The sequence below is a fragment of the Phyllostomus discolor genome, chromosome 14 (assembly GCF_004126475.2).
Source record: "Phyllostomus discolor isolate MPI-MPIP mPhyDis1 chromosome 14, mPhyDis1.pri.v3, whole genome shotgun sequence".
In the NCBI taxonomy this organism is placed as follows: Eukaryota; Metazoa; Chordata; class Mammalia; order Chiroptera; family Phyllostomidae; genus Phyllostomus; species Phyllostomus discolor.
The window spans coordinates 13,736,081-13,751,610 of record NC_040916.2 but is presented as its reverse complement, the minus strand read 5'-3'; the positions used below and the strand labels follow the sequence as shown (position 1 = coordinate 13,751,610).

At 36.4% G+C, this 15,530-nt stretch overlaps 1 protein-coding gene and 2 non-coding genes across 4 annotated transcripts in view; all 3 read right to left on the bottom strand.

The window, feature by feature from the left end:
• TPR (translocated promoter region, nuclear basket protein) overlaps positions 1 to 15,530 on the bottom strand; it is a 61,231-nt gene that overhangs the window by 39,029 nt on the left and 6,672 nt on the right. For both annotated transcript variants that reach the window (XM_028531074.2, XM_036015928.1), the window contains exons 6-20: positions 15,406 to 15,509; positions 14,707 to 14,871; positions 14,129 to 14,221; positions 13,656 to 13,736; positions 13,490 to 13,577; positions 10,615 to 10,755; positions 10,103 to 10,194; positions 9,635 to 9,832; positions 6,525 to 6,632; positions 5,352 to 5,578; positions 4,542 to 4,705; positions 3,984 to 4,117; positions 3,750 to 3,898; positions 1,809 to 1,971; positions 151 to 285 (exon numbers count right to left, since the gene is read on the bottom strand). In XM_028531074.2, coding sequence (XP_028386875.1) covers positions 151 to 285; positions 1,809 to 1,971; positions 3,750 to 3,898; positions 3,984 to 4,117; positions 4,542 to 4,705; positions 5,352 to 5,578; positions 6,525 to 6,632; positions 9,635 to 9,832; positions 10,103 to 10,194; positions 10,615 to 10,755; positions 13,490 to 13,577; positions 13,656 to 13,736; positions 14,129 to 14,221; positions 14,707 to 14,871; positions 15,406 to 15,509 — 2,042 coding nt within the window. The remainder of the gene's footprint in view (positions 1 to 150; positions 286 to 1,808; positions 1,972 to 3,749; positions 3,899 to 3,983; positions 4,118 to 4,541; positions 4,706 to 5,351; positions 5,579 to 6,524; positions 6,633 to 9,634; positions 9,833 to 10,102; positions 10,195 to 10,614; positions 10,756 to 13,489; positions 13,578 to 13,655; positions 13,737 to 14,128; positions 14,222 to 14,706; positions 14,872 to 15,405; positions 15,510 to 15,530) is intronic.
• On the bottom strand, positions 3,644 to 3,749 carry LOC114512190. Its single transcript, XR_003685772.1, has one exon. It is a non-coding gene; the product is annotated as a U6 spliceosomal RNA (small nuclear RNA).
• On the bottom strand, positions 9,218 to 9,346 carry LOC114512205. The gene has a single exon (XR_003685782.1). It is a non-coding gene; the product is annotated as a small nucleolar RNA SNORA66 (small nucleolar RNA).

Sequence of the window (15,530 nt, the reverse complement as noted above, 5' to 3'; positions counted from 1 at the left end):
AATACTGACAAATCTTAGTAAACCTCAAAATTCAATGATCATCATAATACATGACAAAAATGACAGATAAATTTTCTAATTAAGGTAACTAAAAAAATATAATGTTAAAACTATTTAATTGTTTCTGTATGTGCCTTTTTATTTAGTTACCTGAATTGTTTGCAGATTAGTTAGCAGTAAGTTTTGTCCTCTTTGTTCAGCTAACAAAGACTCTCTCTGCTGAGAAAGACGAACTTCTGACAGCTTAAGCATTTCCTTTTCCTTTTTCAAATTTTCTGCTCTTACCTTGAGGAAATTACAAAAGAAAAAAATGTTGGAAAACAATGTGTCAAATGCAATAATACAATTATAAAATGAATATGCTCCTCCATCATTCCATATTCCTTAATGCTAATTAGAGACTGTATCTTCTGTCTACGGCCATACCACCCTACATGCTACCGATCTCATCTGATCTCAGAAGCTAAGCAGGGTCGGGCCTGGTTAAGTACTTGGATGGGAGAGACTATATCTTTTTTTATATAAGAAAATATAACTTAGTTACATGTGTTGAAATATGGAGCAAAAATAACTGGAAACACCAACAGATCAAAGAAAAAAATCTTGCTTTTACCACAAATAGTTCCAATTTCTTTGCTCTAAAAATAAGGCTTTAAAACAAGTAACAAAAATCTAAAATGTCAGAGTAAAAGAAAAAATTGCAAAATTATGCTCCAGTCATACCTGCATGCTACTGAACCATGCAAGCTGTGTGAGGCAGCACGGTTACTACCTAAAGAGTGCTGACCGATGCATTTTAACTCCTGTGTCCCCCATGAAGAACGGACTCCAAGTCTCAGGGCATCTGGGAGGGTGATTGGAAGGTCGATATCCTCAAAGTATTCATCTTTACGTAAGTCATAAACTATTACCACCATTTTGAAAAAATGCATTCCCCAAAAAGGAACGGGAGCAAGATAAAAATAAAAGAACATAGCCACCGGATTCAGAATACCTAGGTTTAAGTCCCAACCAACTCATATTGCATAACTGTGCCAAAACAGGCAAATTACTTAGCTTTTAGTTTGTTTTTCAACAAGTAAAATGGGGGACAACTTCACCTAGTTCAACAAAAGTTAAGAGATAACTTAATAAAAAAGCAAAACACTTCATAAAAATTAGTCATCAAAGAATTCAGTATTTAGTCGAACGTACTGTCAATTTCTGGTAGACATTTACATTCACGGTGAAATTCAAAAATATAATTCAATGCTAATAAAATTTTTAATTGTCTCTTATTAGAAATGAGCAAGAAAAATATTCATTTGTTTTTGTTACAACTACAGAAAGAGTGATTTACAAATTTATTTTGAAATGGAAGACTTGTAAGGAAATCTTGGTACAGAAAAACAAACTTCTCCTTCAGTTTGAACAGAAACAGTCACCCAGCTGATACCCAACTGGACATAGCTGCCCCTGTAACAATGCAGCAGTGTGGGGCACCGATCAGCCACACAGGGAGGTGGGCCCTCCACGTACAGATTTCCAACCTTGGATCTAACTACTGTCGACCCTTGAACAACACAGGCTTAAACGATGCAGGTTTACTTACACTGGGTTCACGTGTGAGCAGATTCATGGGCAAGTGGACCTGTGCAGTTCAAACCTCGATCAAGGGCCAACTGTATTTGGAAACTATGTAACAAAAACTTACAGTACACAAACCTCTCAAATTCTGTTACACCAACCAGTAAAACCAAAGTAATAATTAAAAAATCAAATGACAAATGCCATTATGAGGCAAGTCAGATGAGAGAAATTGGTCTCACTTCCGCAACAGCCAGCTTTTCGTTTGCTCCTCTCAGGTCCTGTGTCATTGTGTTGATGATCTGCTCCTGCTTCTGAGTCGTTGCCGTGAGCTTCTGATTCCTCTCTTGTAGGGATGTTATTTCTCGGCGATATCCTTCAACATTATCTTGTAGCATTTCATACCTTACAGAAAAGAAGGACAATTCTGTAAGACACTGCATCCTAGTTTAGTTCCTTAAAGAATTTCACATTAGCTTAATTTTAAATAATTAAGTATACTTTAAAAAGTGGCTTTGTACTGTGATACCTTTTTTCTCAACTTCAAAGTTAGCAGTTTAATTTAAACTCTAAATAAGCACAATATTTCAAGATGAATTAACTTTTTAATCTTATTCATTTACAAGAATTTTAACCATATTGAAAATAATGCCAATACAATGTTGATACACTAGACACTCACCAAAATGCAGTATCCAATTTTAGATATTTATGCAGTTAGTAACAGATTTTTGCCTTTCTATTTTCCACTATAACTCTTCATTTTATTTTCTTATCTGCTTGAAATCTTAGCAAATGGCTGGCTAGAACTATGAACGTAGGGGGAAAAGGATGCTTTTATTTTGAATATCAAACCTGAAACTATATTATAGAGGTTAACTGCCTGCCATATCCTTACAAAAACATGTAGTACAGCAAACCTCGTTTCACTGTACTTTGCAGATATTGCCTTTTTAAAAAATATATTTTATTTATTTACTTATAGAGAGAGGGGAAAGGAGAGAGAGAGGGAGAGAAACACGAATGTGTGGTTGCCTCTCCCATGCCTCAAACTGGGGACCTGGCCCGCAACCCAGGCGTGTACCCTGACTGGAAATTGACCTGGCAACCCTTTGATTCGCAGGCCGGCACTCAATCCATTGAGCCACACCAGCCAGGGCTATAGATACTGCATTCTTATGAACACCAAGGCAAGACCCTCCACCATCAAAAAGATCATGAGTTGTTAAAGGCTCAGATGATGGTTAGCACTTCTAAGCAATAAAATGTTTCGAATTTAAGGTACATAATGTTTTAGACATAACGCACACTTAACATACTACAGCAGAGTGTATACACAGCTTTTTTATGCACTGGGAAACTAAACAATTTGTGTGACTCGCTTTATTGTGATATTCATCTCACTGCAGCAGCCTGGAACGGAACTGAACCTGTGATATCTCCGAGGCTGTGCCTGTATACACAGAAATAAAATTTGCCCTACTTGTTAAGCTAACAAGTATTCAACGGATCTAACAACAACTATGGAATGAAGTTTACTATTACTCCTTTGTAAGTGACCAAGAAAGTGCATTTCCCCAAAATCAACTATCTGGAAGACCTGTGTGTCTTCTACCTAAAATAGAAAGGGCTGGATGAAGTTGTTCACCTCATGCTTATCCTCTGGTGCACTTACAAAATAATTATGTCCTACAGAAACCGTAGGCCTTTTACTGCCAGGAAGGAGTTCTAGCAACACTTCTTACATCAACTTCAGTTTTAAATAACTATCTGGATTGCTCAGCAATGGCCCAAGGGAATCATTAACCAATATTAGAACACAGCCCTCATAGTTTCTCATCTGGATTACGGTCCACAAAAAAGTAATACGATTGCAAATTAACCCCTGATTTTGGTTCACTGAAGATTGAAGTATGCCATTTGGACTTCATTAACTTTTCTTGATAATCTAAATGTGATCTCTTTTTTAACATTCAATTTATTGAGATGACACTGGCTAAGAAAACTATATAGGTTTAAGTGTACAATTCTGATACATCACCTGCATATTGTATGGCATGCCCACCACCCAAAGTTAAAAAACATGGAATGCTTCACAAATTTGCAAGTCATCCTTGTGCAGGGACCATGCTAATCTTCTCTGCATCATTCCAATTTCAGAATACGAACAAACGAAAATTTACCGTTTAGAAGCAAAATCTAGCTGTGTAGATATTTTGGTGTTCTGTGACCGCAGATCTGTGACTTGCTCCTGAAGTTTCTCGAGCTGCTCATTTTGGAGTTTTTCATTATCTGCCTTTTCCTTTTTGTAGTTCTCAAAAATTTCCTGCAACTAAATATCAGAGAAATTATTAGAAGATGACACTGTGTTATCAAAAACCTAACCCAAAATAAAGCTGGAAAGGTGGGATCTGTACCTGTTTAAGGGCAGCCTTGGCTTCTATAGCCTCTGCCGACTCAATGATAGGCACCGAAGTAGGAGTGGAAACAGTCTGTGATGTACTCGAACGTTTTGGAGTCGAAATGAGTGAAATATCGTCCAAGCTTGAAGCTTCAAAAACGTGGGAAAAAAAGAGGTAACATTCCTTCACAAATATAGTATTGCCCAAATCAACAAACTAGACTTAAGAGACCACAGATTACAGAAATCATGAAACAAGGAATCTACTAAATAACCTATTAAAATTATTTTTGGTTTCTGATCAGATAAATCTGCAGATTAAATGTTAAAACATGACCAAATATAATTCATTGATTTTAAGATGCACTTTGCAACAATGGTCAGCATTTCTGCTTTCTTAATAACACCTAAAACAAAAGTATGCTTTAGGACTGAAGACCTGTTATGACCAACCACATATGGTGGTCAAGTACAGTGCATGCTGCTTATGTTGCAGAATCCGTTCTCTAATATCCATCTCAGAAAAATTGCCCCAAATACTTGGATACCTTTAAGACAAGACATAGAAACCTACCTTGTAAAGGAATGACAACTCCTGTTGTCTGTGACAACAAAATACGGTACATATCACGCTGACGAACTATGGAGTCAACCAGTTGCATCTGATGCTGTCGGGACCCACGGAGTTGCTCCAATTCAGTGAGGGCGCTCTCCAGTTTGAGCTGCAGCTCAGTAATCCTACAAAAAAAAACCCAAGTCTACTTCACTGACATTGAGAGGCAGTTGTAATTTCTACTGTGTAACACAGACCAAGTATTTTACCATCTATCATTAAGCATCCTATTTTTCTCTCTTACCCTTTCTTTCTTCTAAGTGACATTTGTAATAACCACTTTCAAAGCCCCACCATAAAGGACTCACACACTCATCACTGTCACCTGAAAAATCTGTCTGCAAAAATAAACCAATTCCACTCAGGCTAAACTCCAGAAGTTTTGCCTTCATAGCCACTCCTCCTCCTGTAGCACCAAACACACTAAAAAACCAAAACAAAAAAAAACTTTGCTTGAGTAATTCCTACGCATCTTCTCTCTGAAGTCTGGTATGTTCTCTAAAATCTAGGTGAGGTCCTCCACCTCAAGGCTCGCACGAGCAGGTTTTTATCTATTACAGCACTGACCATGCTGAACTAAAATTATCTTCTTATCTAATTACCAAGCTCATCCACAAACTGAGCTCCCTGAGAGAATTTTTTTTTTTCTTGGTATTGTTGCTCAATTCTCTCTCTCCTAAATCACTACATTCCCAGGCTGGCACTGCTAGGAGATACATCAGGAGTTTTCAATAAATGTTTGCTGAACAATCAAGGTAGTCCATAACTTACTTGGATGAAGTTGTTTCTTGTTCTTCTCTTTCTCTGGTCTCCCCAAGTTCCCTAAGAGCCACTAACAGACGCTGATTTTGCTGTTGAAGCTCTTCGATATTTCTGTAAGATACTAGGTGCTGGGATATTACTTCAGATGAACTGCTTATATCAGCAGAGCTTACTTCCTCATCACGAATTACATGGTTACCCCTTGCTTCCTCAAGTTCCATCAAAAGCACTCTAATCTAAAAAGAAAGTATTAATATCATCAAATACTGAAGAGCACTGGCTTTGATTCTGGAAACGTTTAGAAGAAAAATTTTCAAAAACATTACTTTATAAACACCATCAACTTGTATTACATGATCGTAAATGCTAAAATATCAAACATATCATTTTAAATATTAAGACCTAAAAATGTTTAATAAAAAACTATTTTCATTTCTATCAAGTATGTAATGAAGGCTGTTACTTTTACAAAGCAGCCACATTATAATTCCAGAAGCATTATTCAATTTTTGTAAAACAATGATGCAATAAAATATACAGAAATATATACCTATTGTGTGTACAACTATGCTAGTACTTTTGTCCTTATGTATGTACTGTCTAATGAAGCAGAAGAAGAGAGTGAAAAATAGATTTTAAACCCATTTAGACAAAAACTTGTTGTTTGTGTGTGTAGACCCACAAACATAAATTAAGGTAAAATTTACAACCAAGATAGGTCTACATTTCCTGACTAGTTCGGTTAAAAAAAAAAAAAAAAAAGTTGCAGAGTAATGAATATGGCATCGTTTTGTATCAGTAAAAACACAGAAAACTCATCCATGTTTATAGTTGCTCACGTGTTTGTAAATGTAAAAAGGATGACATGAAAGAATATATAGAAGTCTGGTATTTGGTTATACCCTGGGACATGGGCAGGGGAAAGAAATTATATTTATCTTTGAATTATTTCATTTATTACAACCAGTGCCTGTAATCTGAAAATTTATCAAACACATAAAAGAAAAAAGGGAGGGGCTATGGAAGATCAATGACTAGGGTGCCATTCTGATGGAGTAGTATTCCTAATTGATGTAAATTTTGTATGTGGCGATTCTCTCTTAGATACCTGGGAACAGATTCAAACATTACAGAGTCATCAGTTTAGGGGAAAAGAAAATAGGAAAGGAAAAAACTTCTAACCTGTTGTGAAAGATCTTTTATTTGAATTTCCATTCTCTGATTGTCTCTTTCAAGTACAGAGGAATGTTTGTTGGCTTTATCAGTGTCCTCCTGTAATCGCTGTATCTCCTATAAAATGTAAATTCAAGTTAAAATTCTGTATTTCCTTATAAGATCTATATAAATGAAGCAGTACATGAATACAGTGCTCAAATACCATAGTAATCAACTTATAAACTAAAAATATTCAATTAACATATATTCTATATAATAAACTCTAAAGAGAAATCCTTTGTAATTATTGGTTTGGCCAAAAAGTCTATTTAGTTTTTTTCCCACAAAATAAAAGACACATTTTTCATTTCACCAGTAACCTCAGTATGCTGGCTCTCTCCTGCTATTGGCTTCTAGTGGATAGAGGCCAGGGGTGCTGCGAAAACATCTTCCAGGGCATAAGACAGCCACAGCAAAGAGTTCTTCGGCCACAATGTCGACAGTACCAAAACACTTCGCAAACCACTTTTGACACGTCTGATCAGTTACAGTACATTTTCCATATACTGCACAAATCATTTTTTGTTTCAGTTATGTTTTTACCTTTCTTGAAATATGAAAGAATATGCCAAAAATGTTGTGTATTTTCTTCCATCTTTAATATTAAAATGGTTGCACAAAAAATCACCAATTTTGCTACTTTTTTTTAAATGAACACTAACATGACAGTTATCACAGTACAGTCTAAGAAAATTGTTTCAAATGAGGTTAAAGACACTACCAGAGCCATCATACAGTAAAAACTAAACAAACATTTTTAGCTAACCCAATATAAATACATGTATTTCTTAATTATCTCAATGACTGCTCATCATAATGTTCATCACCACATAAAAACGATGGGCAACGTGCCCCCTCTCTCCAAATTAACTGTCACTTACAATCTTACAGAAACACCACCATGTTAAATAATCTCAAAAGTTTTGTTACTCAGACAAAAACAAAGGATAGTATTACAATGATAATCTATTATTCTGGTTACCTGAAAATAAATACCAAATAAGTAAAAAATGTTGGGTAAGATACATAAAAAACTTGATTTTGTAAAAAACACATTAAGAATTCTAAATAATCAGTAGCAAATGTTACAAAGCTGTAAAAACCCACAGAACAACAACAACAACAACAAGAAACACCCGGTGACACCTGCAGTGCTCTGCCAAGTTCCGCATCACAGCACCAGTAGGGATTCAGAGGCCGCTTTAAGGGGCTCATATGAGCACAAAATACCTCTGAGACATTACGTGTTACTTCATATTCATACAAATTTGGCTTTATAATGTATTGTTTTCAAGTAAAAAACCTAAAAATACTATTCAAATAAAAGATGGCTCATATTTATCCTGGTGTTTTAAGTAGCGCGCTGCCCTAATGCTGTGTTTAAACCAATTTCAAAGACAACTAGTATATGACAGAATGAAGCAAGCAAACATTCACGAGCTATTCCAATAATACAAGTCTACTGAATTCAAAACGGGATCAATTAAGACGCCTAGGAAGAAGTTATTATAAAACCCTAAAGCTCTTATGAATAATCATCACGGAGTCTAGACTGAAGGACATATGGTGTACATTACAGCCAGAAGATTCAGTTGTAAAAAAGAGCCACAATAATTATTTTAACACTCTTTGGCAGTTATGAAGAAATAAGGGATTTCTGGTACTGTGCCTGTACATTAGTGACGAAGAGCTTTCCCCATCATTAACAGCTGCTTTTTTCTGATTCTTAAGCCCCTCCACCTCACTATCTATCCCCTTTAGACAGTAAGCTCCAAACAAAGCTCACCCTCCACAGTGGAGAAACTCCAGTTCTAATCAGATCTAAGGGATCACTTTTCAAACCAGATGAAGAAAGGGGGTGTCAAAAGGCCAATATTCTGCCAAAGTAAAACTGGCAGATGTCATTTGATTCAGGAGAGAGACAGTAAGATATATCCCGATTTAAACTGCTATCTAAATTGTAATAGCAATAGCAATAAAAGTTTAAGTTTGAGTGAAGGATACAATTTATTTGTACTAGGAAAGGAAGGGTGGGAGGGAGGGAACGAGGAAGAAAAGGAAAAAGATGGAATGAAGGAAATTCATCAGTCTAGAAAGGCAAATACAAACTGACTTAATTGAATTTCCTCAAAAAAATGTATTTAATAAATCTTAAAGATTTCTCAGTAATAGTTGTGCCCTAAATGTAAAATTACCAGACTATAAATACTCTTATTTCATCATCATGTATTAAAAGGGAATCTTAAGAGGTAAAAGACATTTATGAATTTCCTTGGTGGTTCTGACATGTAAAGAAACAGTAACAAAATAATATATATATAGTCCAGGCAATGTGGCTCAGGTGGTTGGAGCATTGTCTCATAAACCAAAAGGTTGTGGGTTCAATTCCCAGTCAGGGCACATGCCTACAGTGCGGGTTCGGTCCCTGGTTGGGGGCATGTTCGGGTGGCAACCTATGGATGTTCGTCTAGAATCAATGCCTTTCTCTTTCTCTCTCTGGAATCAATGGATATATCTTTGAGTGAGGGTTTTAAAAAATTTAAAAAACAGATAATGTATATAAAGATTTGCCAGATTGTCAAATGGTATAAAAATGTTCTTCCCTAAGATGAAACAATTCTATCATTTCTAGAAACAAGTATCACAACTTTTTTTCTTTACACTGTACTAGGATAGAATGGACCACCTCAATAGCTTCTAAGGCTAATACATTTCTATCACCACAATTTAGCAAACCTGTTTCCCCTCACTTTGGCAACACCATGCAGAGTTAGTGAATAAGTTTTCACCGCAATGTTCGACAAAAAAAACAAAAACAAAAACAAAATTGTGCTGTATTTAGGAGTGCTCTATTACAAAGATAGATCTCAAGTAGCTATGTATCACCTATTATGGAATCCTACAGAAACGATCCTAAGTGTTTTAGAAAACATAGAAGGTTCTCACAATTTTAGCCAAATGAAGGTAGAACATTTTGTGATTACAGGTGTCTCATAATGTAATGACACACTTTAATATGTCGAATCACTGTTTCTTACATGTTTTTGCCAGAGCCCAAATTTAGGACTGGAACTAACCTTCATAGCTTGTTCAAGCTTAACTGATAAACTTGCCACAGCTTTCTGTGCACGTTCATACTCCTCGCGCTGACGTTTCAGAATTGGTGCTTTGGCTTCAACTTCTTTTACGATTTCATCTAAGTACTTGTTAATTCTTTTGTTCTCTAGCTTCTCCAACAGCAACTGATCCTGAGTTTCCACATAAGCGTTATACAACTGAAAGTAGAAGAGGGTTTGTTTCAAATGTAAGCATGAGAATATAAGTGTACATATTCTGTCTATCTTTATAATAAACATTGTTTAGCACTTAAAAAGATGGAAATATTTACTATATGTTACACAGAACTAGGAATCAAGAAAGCCTTTCCCAGCATGACACATTCATCTTCAGATCATTTTAAGAATAATTTTCCTTAGGACTGAGTTTCAGAGAGAGCTGAACACTTGTGCCGAAGGGAGAACAACAGGATGTACCACCACTCTTACCTCAGTCAGTTTCATGCCGGGTTTCACGATCTTAGCTACGGCTGCTGCCGTGGGAGACATGGCTGTGAGCTCCTCTTCAGATAGTATGGCTCCTGTGCCAACACATAGAAGTCTACTGTACTTTTTGAAAATTTCAAACTAAAGGTGCTAATGTGTTTTTCAAATAAGTGACACCTATGGTACATTACATGTAAATTTCTGTGAAGATCTAAAACTGACATCAAAGAGTACTGTAACATAACTCAATTCTAAAAATCGTGCAGTAAATATAGTTGAAAATATTTTGAAAAATGACACATAAATTACATGTGACCAAATAATACTTCTCTCTGACAATACAGTAAAAATATGCATAAAGTACTAATTTTAAACTAAAAACACATTCTAATGCTATCACTCAATGGAGTTTCCTACATCACAAATGACAGAGAAATTCTATTAGTAAAACTAAGTGAGACCCATGTAGGGAAGTGCTAGGATTTCTAGACATTAGTAAGTATCTTAATCCATACCTTTACGTTTTGTGGCAGAAAGCAGGTCATTTGCATTCTCTAGTTCTTTCTCCAATTTACCTAATTTCTCAAGCATTTCTTTTTCCATTTGTTCTTTAGATTCCTCTACCTCTAGAAGATGATCTTGAATTCCTTTATTTGCTAAAAACAGTTTTAAAGACAATATTGAAATATATAGTTAAAATGCTGGCGCTTATAAAATGTAACAGAATAGTCATTTTTCCCTCCATCAGACAATACTAAATTTTAGGCAGACTGCAGTTGACAGTTATCATTCACTGAAAGCTCTTGCCCTAATTATAATTCCTGAAATGTTCTGGCCTGGCAAAACTATTTCTCCCTTTGATGTCTCCTATCCCTAGGGAAAATAAGGGAACTTGAATTGTAAAAAAAAGTGCCTCTAAGTATCTCTTTGGTTTTATCTGATCTTTAGTCTAGAGCATAGGAAATAACTGAAAAAAATCACACAAAAATAAGTTACATTAAAAAAAAGTAAGAATATAAGAGAATCAGACTTTTGGCCAAGATGGAGGTGTAGGTAGACACACTGTGCCTCCTCACACAACCAAAATAAGGACAATTTAAAACAAACAAACAAACAAAAAAATAACCAGCACTGACAGAAATTTGAACTGCATGGAAGTCCAACAACCACGGAGTTAAAGTAGATACATTCACCCAGAGCGGCAGGAGAGGCAGAGGCAGGAGGGGCGAAGATGGGTGGCCAGGAGGGAAAGGGCTCGTGGCGGCTGCTGGACACTGGGTGTGCAGAGTAAAGAAGAGGCAGTGTGTGGACCCGGAGCGTGCAAAGAGGCAGCCGGCGGAGGCAACGGTTTGTGGAAGGGTGTGGCATGCAAGGCGGCTAGCCGACTAGGACTAGGCAGTCACACAGCGGCACACAGATAAACCAGGCTAAACTGGGGAGGGAGACATACCTTGCAACCCAGGGTCCCAGCGCAGGGAAATAAAGCTTCAAAACACCGACTGAAAACAGCCACGGGGGTTGAGGTGCTGGGAGAGACTCCCAGCCTCACAGGAGAATTCGCTGGAGAGACCCACAGGGTCCTAGAACATACACAAGCCCACCTGACCAGGAATCAGCACCAGAAGGGCCTAGTTTGCTTGGGGGAAGGAGCAGAAGGAGCGGAAGGGACGGAAATCCGGCAGAGGGCGGAGCAAGCACCACTGTTCCCTCCCCAACCGTCGTCACAAACCAGCAAGGTGGGTTGCCCCGCCCTGATGAACACCTAAGGCTCCGCCCCTCACTACAGGGTGACAAGACCAAAAAAAAAAAAAAGGCCCAAACAGCAGATCAAAGCTCCAGAAAAAGTACAACTAAGCAAAGAAGAGATAACCAACCTATCAGATGCATAGTTCAAAACACTGGTAATCAGGATGCTCACAGAATTGGTTGAATTTGGTTGTAAATTAGATGAAAAAACAAAGGCTACGCTAAGTGAAATAAAGGAAAATGTATAGGGAAGCAATAGTGATGAAGGAAACTGGGACTCAAATCAATGGAGTGGACCAGCAGGAAGAAAGACACATCCAATCAGAAAAGAATGAAGAAACAAGAATTCAAAAAGATGAGGAGAGGCTCAGGAACCTCCAGGACAACTTTAAACATTCCAACACCTGAATTATAAGGGTACCAGAATGGGAAGAGGAAGAGAGCAAGAAACTGAAAACTTCTTTGAACAAATAATGAAGGAGAACTTCCCCAATCTGGCAAAGGAAATAGACCCCCAGGAAGTCCAGGAAGCTCAGAGAGTCCCAAAGAAGTTGGACCCAAGGAGGAACACACCAAGACACATCATAATTACATTAGCCAAGATTAAAGATAAGGAGATTATCTGAAAAGCAGCAAGAAAAAAGGAGACAGTTACCTACAAAGGAGTTCCCATCAGACTGTCAGCTAATTTCTCAAAAGAGACCTTACAGGCAAGAAGGGGCTGGAAAGAAGTATTCCAAGTCATGAAAGGCAAGGACCTATATCCAAGATTGCTCTATCCAGCAAAGCTTTCATTTAGAATGCGAGGGCAGATAAAGTGCTTCTCAGATACGGTCAAATTAAAGGAGTTCATCATTACCAAGCCCTTATTTTATGAAATGTTAAAGGGACTTGCCTAGGAAAAAGAAGATAAAAAGAAAAACCATGTACAGTAAAACAACAGCAACTCACAATAATTGACAACCACACTTAAAACAAAAACAAACTAAGAAACAACTAGAACAGGAACAGAACCACAGAAATGGAGAGCACATGGAGGGTTATCAACAGGGGAATGGGAGGAGCACAGAGGGGGGGAAAAAGTACAGAGAATAAGTAGCATAGATGATAGGTAGAAAATAGACAGGGGGAGGGTAAGAACAGTATAGGAAATGTAGAAACCAAGAACTTAAAAGTATGACATATGGACATGAACTTAAGGGGAAAAATGTGGGTGGGAGAAGGTGTGCAGGGTGGAGGGGAGTGAAGGGGGGAAAATGGGACAACTGTAATAGCATAATCAATAAAATGGTTTAAAAAAAGAAAATTGAAGACTTTAAAATACAGTATGATTTAAGTCAGTCTTACTCATGGATTAAGAGAGTACCCAAACTATAAACCCATATGTATTAATCAAAAATATTTTAAAGATGGAAGAAAAGTTTTCTACTAAAAATCATATTATACTTAAGGTTATTAGCTGAACACAAGAGAAAAACACTATATTTTTAAATACACTATTTGCTGAAAATCCAGAATTTTATACTAAAGTTTGTGTCCCTATATAGTTAACCTAACTTCAAAATCCAACAAGCTACAAAAAGGTAAAGGAAAAAGTACCTTCCACCTAAAAACAAAATCATCTTCCTGTAATTCAAAAGTTACCTTCTCCAGCTTCTTTCAAAAGCTTGTGTAGTTCATCCACTGCTCGGGTCAGTTCATTGCTCTTTGCCTCTGAGTCATCCGCAGCACTCTAAAATTCAATCTTCAAGTTAGCAACATGTGCAACAAAGTAGCATTAGGGCACTAAAATGTGTGGTGGGGTTCCTACCTTGTATAGATTAGAGAGTTTTATGTGCGCATTTAATTCATTGTGGAATTTCTCTTCCATACTGGCCTGTTGTTCCTTGGCCTGAAACAAACCAACCGACCAATTACAGCAGACACATTTGAACTGAACTTAGAATGGCTCAAACACCAAGATAAAAAAAGTACATTTTTATATAGAAATAAAATTAAAATCTTAAATTGAAATCAGTTATCATGATAAAGATGAATTACTTTAAGGATGGATAGTAATGATTTTTTATCTAAAAGTGGGATACTTAAATAATATTAAAATTAATGACACTCCTTCTTAGACATTACTTAGGATACAGCATATAACTGTTATGTATGATTAGGTAAGTGTCCTATTTTACAGTGCCAGGAACAGTGCAAATCATAAAATAGCTTCATAAAAAAACAGTTTCATAACTGCTGTGGTGTTTTTGTAAAAGAGACATTTTAAAGTGGTCACGATACCTCTTTCAGTTTGGTCAACAGATCTTCTACATGCTTTTGAAGATTCTCATTTGATGTTTTCAAGCTGTTCATCTGTTCTTCCATTCTAGTAACCTAGAAAGAAAAAGTAGAGTTGGACAGGGGAGAATGCTATATTAACTGTAGTTAATTTGATATGAAGTTTAGCTGCCAACTAAGCGCAAAATAATTCCCCACACCCTAAAACACATTTCATATAAAATATGGACATTTATGGATATAAAATATGGATAAATGAAAATATGGATAAATGAAAATAATAGCTCACAAGCAAACATGTTTGGATTTAGTTCACAAAAACTTATCACTACTACTTAAACATGTCTTAGGAAAAATATACCATAAGATAGTAGTAGTACCAAAATTCATCAAAGATTTTATCATAAATTTTATTTAAAAGTAACTGATTAATTTCCCGGGCAAAATGTTTATCAGTTATGTCTTCCATATTTGACCCTCAATCTTTCATTTATTGTTGCATGCCACTAAGTAACTGTTTAATAAACTGCCACACAAATGTAAATTGTAACTAATATGAAGATACAATTTTACTAACATACCTCCTCTTTTTTGTTTTCAAGGTTACATTTAAGCTCTAGAATCTCATTTCCTTTTTCTCTGCCAAGAGCCAGAAGTTCATCAGTTTTGGTTTTCAACTCTGTATTCAGCCATGTATTCTGATTTTGTAGTAATTCCTTTTCTTGCTCCAAACGTTTTTCTCGATACTAAAGAAATCCCCCCAAAATAACATTTATATTTATAGTAAAGGACAATATATCGTTATTTAAAAGATTTTGTCTGCAACCAAGGAACATAGGCAGAATTTTATCTTACAGTACAAATAAGTATTTGCAAGAATTCTTAACAGAAAACATAACCAGATAAGAACAAGAAACTTAAATCACATAAGCAAGCCCTGGCTGGCATAGCTCAGTGGATTGAGTGCGGGCTGCAAACCAAAGCATTGCAGGTTTGATTCCCAGTCAAGGCACATGCCTGGGTTGCAGGCCACGGCCCCCAGCAACCACACATTGATGCCTGTCTCTGTCTGTCTCTTTCTCCCTCCCTTCTCTAAAAATAAATAAAATCTAAAAAAATCACATAAGCAAAACAGTTCAACTAAAACTGTCTTAATCCTTAATTCCCTGACATTCAAAAACACAGTTTTAATTACCTTATAGATGACTTGCCTGAATTTAATTTAGGTGAATTTTAAGCAAAAATTTTATGTTGTGCATTAGAAATTATTTGTTACTTGCCTTGACAGAAACATCAGAAGCCTGAAGTTCATCCAATTTTAACTGAAGTTCACCCTTTGTTGCATTGCTTTCTTTAAGTTTTTCAGTTAAACGTTTAACATCCTCTAGAAAGGTCATACAAGAAT